The sequence below is a fragment of the Aythya marila genome (assembly GCF_965140915.1).
Source record: "Aythya marila genome assembly, chromosome: 2".
Lineage (NCBI taxonomy): Eukaryota > Metazoa > Chordata > Aves > Anseriformes > Anatidae > Aythya > Aythya marila.
In genome coordinates this window covers 62,369,836-62,376,809 of record NC_139043.1, presented here as the reverse complement: position 1 = coordinate 62,376,809, position 6,974 = coordinate 62,369,836, and the positions used below count along the sequence as shown (strand labels likewise).

Sequence of the window (6,974 nt, the reverse complement as noted above, 5' to 3'; positions counted from 1 at the left end):
AATTAGGTGAGAGGACGGGGGACCCTCCAGACACATCTCCCTCATGAGGGCACAGGAATTAACCGAGGCGATGCTTGAGGAACTAGGAGCGGGAGAGGATAAAAAACACAAGCGTGGGGACAGGACGAGGCGGTGAAAGAACCGCGGCTGCCCCTGCGGGAGGCGGCAACAGCCGGAGCCGAGCCCTGCGGGCCGCGGCAGGGTTGCGCCCGGCCGTTGCGCTGCGGGGCGGCGCCTGCCTCAGCGGCGGGCGGGCGGTGGGGGTCGGAGGGCGGCCGTTAGCGGGGGAGCACCGCCCCCGGTCCTACGTGTCCGCGGCCGGGCGGAGCCCAGCCCCGCCGAGCCGAGTCCCGTTCCCTTCCCCTTGCCGCTCCGCCCCGAGGCCCTGCCCGGGGGTGGGGGAAGCGTCTCGGGGAGGGAGGAGCGCCCCGTTGCCGGCGCGGCCCGTCAGGGACTATGCGGAGATGGCAGTCCCGAGCCGAGGCGGGAACAAAGAGTCGCCGCCGCTCAAGCCCGGGCAGCGCTCGCCGGGCGGCAGCCCCCGCAGTGGCCGCGGACGGCCGGCTCGCTCCCCCGGCAGGCAGGTCCCCGGCGGGGCCCGCGGCGTGCGGAAGGGAGGCGGCGGGCGGCGGGGCGGCCGGAGCGAGCCCCCGAGAGGCTGCAGGGAGGCGGCGGCGGCCGGCCGGCTGCGGGACGCGCTGGGCCGCGGCCCCCTGGGTCTGCTGCGCGTCTGCGGAGAGCGGCTGCGAGGTGGGTGCGGGGGGCTCGGGGGACCGGAGGGGGACCCCGCGGGGAGCCCCCGTGGCCTCCGCAGCCCCCAGGGAAGGGGCTGCTGGCTGCCCTAGCAGCCTTGGGGGGCTCTGAGGGGGGCTCTGCTAAGAGCATTGGGCAGCGTTGGCATCGCCTGCTGGCTCGGTGTGCGGGCTGGCTGGTGCCTTGGAGTCTGATTTCTTCCTGCAGCGGGTTTATCTATAGCGCCTATATATGCGCTGCTCGCCCTCTCGCAAGTTACTTTGCAAAAGTTGTTTCCGGGAATTAAAACCCCGAGGATTCGTGCGTGCACTTTCACAGCCCGCCTGTGATGTTCAGAGCTTGCTCTGTGTGTGCAGCTACCAGCTCGCCGCGTGAAATTCTTGACCAGCCTTCCAGACTGTTGAAAGATTTTTGCAGCACTGTGATGCTGCTAAGTTTGAGCGGTTCGACAGAGGCTAGTCGTCACTGATGCCCAAAATATTCGGTTTCTTTTGACAGTGTTTGTTGATGACAGAAGGGCCTTCATTGTAAAAGCTGATAGCAAGATATGGCTCACTTTCATTCTGGGTAAGTAGAGGGAGTGAGCTGGGGAGAAATCTGCCCCTTTTGCCTTTGTCTCTGCAATTGTAAGCCATACCAAAATATATTTGGAAACATAACTTTAAAAAAAAAAAAAAAAAAAGCCTGATTTATATTGAAGAGGTGTCAGGAAATAGCTTCCTACCTATGGAGGTGTTGTTTGTTTGTTTATTTATTTATTTATTTATTGAAGTTATAGCAGCTGATGTGGTATTATGACATTTATAGGAAAGTAATTGTTCACGAGAGATTTACAGATCTCCCCTATGCAGTCATTAATTTCTAGGAAAAAAAAAATAGCAACTGTTAAGTAAAATTGTTGTTGTGGTCAAAACAGCTCCTTTTATAAGGATTATGGGTAGGAGAAATGTAACTGTAGGGGGGTGTAAATTCAAATGTTGTTATCTCTGGGTATATTTGGGAGTTAATGATAAAATGACTAGTGGCCAGAGTGTTGGAAAAAGCATCTAAAGTACCTGCAAAAATAAATAAATAAAATGCATTTGTAAAGTCAACAAAAGTTAAATAATCGCGTATTTAGCAAATGCACAGTTAGATATTCTCTTGAAGGCATTATGTTAAAAGACTGTCAAGGTATTCCAAAGATGCTGGTATTACTGATGACACCGCCAGTGGTCCTTGTTGCCAGAGGGAGTTTCTTCAGTCTGATGAATTACATTGCAATGTAGCAGCAGAGGAACAACGCTTAGCTTACAAGCTAATTTATGACTAAACTGTTGCGGAATTGCTTTGCTTACCTCTGTTTATTCAGCATTTCCTATACTAGCAGTGACTTGTGATGCAGAAACATTAAACAGATGGTCAAAAATTAAAGAATGCTTTCTTTAAAAGCATGCTTTCTTCTCAAAAGAAATTTGAGAGCAGATTAGGTAGAGAGCCTTATCATTTCTGGAGTTTTAATTTGACTGTGAAACTCAGATAGCCAACTGAATGCTTAGACTGTTAATAGTAAACCTATTGCAAGTAGTGAAGTATGTAATAGCACACGATATTTGCAGAAGCAAGGGATGTAAATGTGATAAATATGAAATAGTATTTTTTTGTAAAGTTTTGGTGGTGAAGGTCTAGATCTGATAAACAGAGGCTACTGCTGTTGGAGCTAGTGTTGTTACGGGGTGTTACTTTTTTGTTTTAAGACCAAACTCCAATTTAGGTGCCACAATAAAGTTGTCAGGTTTTCAAGAACATTCTTCTACAGCACCTGTGCACTAATTTTTTAATAACCCTTGAACTGAGGCCTAATTGTGATTGCACAGAGTCTGACGATGGAACATCTTCAGAAAACTGCAGGAGCAGTCCATGCTTACACGCTCCTCATTGTTACCTGTTGTGCTGTATTCCTACTTAGTCACTTTGGTAATTAGCGAAGTGTTAGTCAGTTTCTCATATGTTCCATACCCTGGTGTATTAGGGTGTCTCAGCATTTGTTGTTCACTTGGTAAATGGGTTCAGTATATTATGGCTTTTAACAATAGCTTATTTCTTCAGTATGTAGTTTCCCAGTGCTTGTCATAAGCCATTCACATTGCCTTTTTTGAACATGGGGAATATGAAGAATAAACAGCCTTAGTCTGCAAAAATCTGATCATATGCATTGCTTTTAATGATTGTTACACTGGGCAAGAAAATGGCATCTGCAGCTTCAAGTACGTGGCAGTTGTATAAGTTTTTGTAGCATTAGGACTCTAGTATCCATACACTTCCTTTGCTCCCCAGTAAGGACATTAGTGGGATCAAGGGTGGCAATTTAAGAGAGCTGATCTGCAAATTTTCCATCAGAACCTGGCTTAATGTACGTCTGGATGCATTCAGTCAAAAACTGTAGATTTGAATTCATAATGCAAGTCTATGCATTATGCGTATCGTCTCTTCATGTAAGTAACTACATGAATTGCTGAGTGATTATAAAAGGTTTTGCTTCTATACTTATAATAGAGTAATATTATGAAGCTTCACAAAAGTGTATATGAGATTCTTAGAAAATAACCGTGATTGAATGTATTTACAGTTAATGGATTGATTTATAAATAAAACATTTACAGAAGGGAAGAATCAGCTTTAAATATATTGTTTCCTCTATGAAATAAGAGAATGTTTGCATCTGAAATATAATTTCCATGTTAATAGATAATTTATTTGCAACTTGAAAATACTATATTTTTGGCTTATTTGGAGGTCATGCATAGTACTTATAGCTAATACACATTTTTTGCCCTTGATGTATTTACTTAGTATGTAACCTGTCTTAAAAATAGATTTGTTTTATTGTTAGAGTGTGTGAAAGTTTATATGTAAATGTATTTCGGCATGTAATTTTACTGTGAGTCTTAAAAATGTTACTGAGAAATGAAATAATGCCTTGTGTTTCTGTCTGCAAATGTGAGGTTCAATATGTAATAAGAAAGAGAGGTATGGACTGTTCTGTTTCCTTCTGCCTAATTGTTGCAAAACATGCTTGTTGATTGAATATGGTTTGCTGTGTTGCTTATGTAGCTAATGTGCTTACCTGGAATTCCCTGTCATCTGCTTTTCTGAACAAAGAGTGTAAAGCTTCTCCATTAGAACTAATGTCCTTAGTATAAAAAATCTGCAGCGCTGAAACTTTTCTAAGACGCTGAATTCCACTTAATGAGAACTATACTGAGAAACTCTTCAGTGACTTTTTTTTTCCTTGAGAGTATATGTAAAAATGTGAAGTTCTAAATGAAAGCTTATGGAAATATATTAATTTTTTAACTGAAATCCAGGCCTCTATTTGAGAAAACCACTTCAGTGATTAAAGTGGAGCTGAAAGATCCTTTAAGGGAGTTTTACAGTGTTATTGTATAACCTCAACTAGTATGTAGAACATGTGACTTGAGGTAAACGTTTTCCTTTATAATTGCAGACAGGTAATTTAAAATCATTTTTCCCCCTTAGTTCTTTCTTTAATCCTACTTTTTTTTTTTTTTCTGTCTTACCCATGTCCATTTCATTTATCTTTGTACACAAAACTTTAATATTCAAGTTCAAGTTCACGACTGTAACTTTGTCAAATGTGGTGACAGTGATAATAACTGCCACTGGTGGCAGCAACAACATTTCCAGGCTCTGTGCTAGAGGAACATGTGGTTTGGAAATATATATGGGGCATGAAATATACATTCAGTTGGTTTGGCATTTGCAAAGGATTTTTTCTTTTTGTTGTTCCTGCTTCTTGCCAGAAGCAGACCATCATACACGTGTAACACGCAGTTGGAAGACACATTCCTTCAGTAACTCTTGGGCTATATTCTGTGTGAGTGTGCAGGTGTTTGGTGTAAGGTGCAAGCACCTGGAGCTGAGCTGTGCCATGCTGTGCCATCCTGCCTCCTGCTGCTGGAGGCATGTGGAGATCAGCACCCTGGAGAGGGGTGCGGTGCTCTGTCTCTTTCTGTCTCTGGCCAGATGCAGGCAGGAGGGCAGTTGTCCTCTTACCTCTCGACTCCAGATAGCCTAGGTGCACAGAAGGACCCTCCGCTAACCAGAAGGATTTCTTGTATTGAAGGCCACCAGTCTACCTGACCAAGTTCCTCTATCTTAATTCCTACCACTTATCCCTCACTTGCACTAGATTTGATTCCACAGTGAGCTCAGGATTCATTGTGGGTGCTACCCATGCAAAATGGAGTGGCTGCTTCTCTTTTTTTTGCACAAGAATTAAGAGACCTGTTGTGGTGGTTTTACCTTGCTGGGCAGCTGAACTCCACCACAACTGCTTTCTCACTCCCCCTCCTCAGAAAAAGAGGGACAGAAAAAAGTATCCTGGAAAGAGAAAAAAAAAAAAAAAAGTTAATGGGTTGAGATAAGGATAACTTAATTAAAGGAAAAAGGAAGGGGAGGGAGGGGAGGGGGGGCTGGGGAATGGCAAAAGCTGTGTGGAACCACACAGTTAGAAAATAACATTCTCTACTTCCCATCAATGAGTGATGTTCAGACATGTACTGCAAAGCAGGGCCTCAATACATGTATCAGTTGTTTGGGAGGACAGATGTCTTCATAACAAGAGCCCCCCTCTGTTGGGTCTGTCTGGGATGGAGTCACCTTTCCCTGCAGCAGCCCATGCCCCCTCTCCTTCTCCTTTCCCACTCTTTATTGCTGAGTGTGACAGCACAAGGTATGGAATATCCCTTTGGTCCATTTAGGTCAGCTGCCCTGGTGATGTCCTCTCACCACCTCTCGCCCACCGCCAGCCTGCTGGCTCTTCAGGTGGTTTGGAGGGATGTGTGCCAACCCTGCTCAGCAACAGACACAACACTGGTGTGATACCAACGCTGTTCTAGCTGCAAGTGCAGAGCACAGCACTGTATGGGCTGCTACAGGGAAAGTTAACTCCATCCCAGCCAGACCCAGTGCACCTATACTGTTTGCTTACCACTTTATCATTTGTCATTTCTGTTGTTCCTTCACATTCCTCCCTTGTTCTGTACCTAGGTGACAACAGTGCAGCTAGCATTCCATTTGTCCATTTTGAGACTATTACAAGGCAGACTCTACTATTTTCAGCAATTACAGTCTCCATTAGGTTTATGTTGACATCTTAAAAATGTTTCAAATTTGCTATATGTAACGTACAAGTGCTTATAATTCAGTTGTGTGTCTTGATAGCTGAAATGGGAGTGCATTAGGTTCTGATGGATCACCTTGAGTGATGCAAGGTACAGGTGGGATCACCTATTGCTGAATGCCACCAGTGTCATTTCAGAGTTTCAGAGAGTTGCCCATAAAAGTTAATTCAGATACTCCTATTCTGCTGCTGCTCTGGAGGCTGAGTACCTTCTGTGCATCTCTGAAGTAGTACTATAATTACTTAAAAGAACACGATTTAGTGTTATGTGATTTAAATATTTAAGTAACTTGACACCTTTTGTTTCCTTTACAGCTGCTTTTGCAGGAGTCCTACACTGGTAAGATTGTATTTATTGCTTTAGAGTAATATGGTACTTGAAAATGTCATTTTGACTTATATTTAGACAAGCTATTGCGATAATTTATATTTAGATCTTGCCTTTCAAAACCAAATTGTCATCTCTAAGATGAATAATTCTGTTCTCGTGAAGCTGACTTAAAAGGTTTCTTAAGCCTGTTCAGCCAAGAGTGAAGCCTGTTTTGCAGCTGGAAAATCATTGGAATCGTAGAATATCCTGAGTTGGAGGGGATCCACGGGGATCATAGTTCAGCTATGTAAATTCATCTGCATTTCCTCTAGCAGTCCTTTTTTCCCCTGAGTGGGTTTTGAAGGTCCAGGTAAACCCTTTCAACTTCTTCCTTTGTTCTGCTTATTTACATAGTGCTTCAATTTCTTAGTTTTGCATCATATTCTCTTTGACCTCTTCAGAGAGGTCTGGCCAATGTTTTCTTTGTGTACAGAATGGCCTTTCAAGTAGTTTTTGTCAATGTAATCCCCACATTTCAGGGTCCATCCTAATCCTCACCTTTCGTGTTTTGTAGGGACCTGAAACAGAGTGGTTTCTACAGTGATTTTCACCCAGCTGCCTTTGCTGAGATAACAAGTTTCTTCCACTGTGTTTTTGTTTCCTACCTTAAAAAGAACTATTGATTTTAGTAGTCTGCTTCTTGCAAATTCCTGTTCAAAAGCAGGG

At 44.1% G+C, this 6,974-nt stretch overlaps 1 protein-coding gene across 2 annotated transcripts in view; it reads left to right on the top strand.

The window, feature by feature from the left end:
* The first annotated feature begins 380 nt into the window (after positions 1–380).
* Positions 381–6,974, top strand: part of DPY19L1 (dpy-19 like C-mannosyltransferase 1) — a 57,785-nt gene continuing 51,191 nt past the window's right edge. Inside the window, exons 1-3 of one of the 2 annotated variants that reach the window (XM_082752735.1) lie at positions 381–750; positions 1,252–1,320; positions 6,254–6,278. In XM_082752735.1, coding sequence (XP_082608861.1) covers positions 465–750; positions 1,252–1,320; positions 6,254–6,278 — 380 coding nt within the window. In that variant the 5' untranslated portion in view covers positions 381–464. The remainder of the gene's footprint in view (positions 751–1,251; positions 1,321–6,253; positions 6,279–6,974) is intronic. The other variant, XM_082752734.1, reaches the window with a different exon arrangement.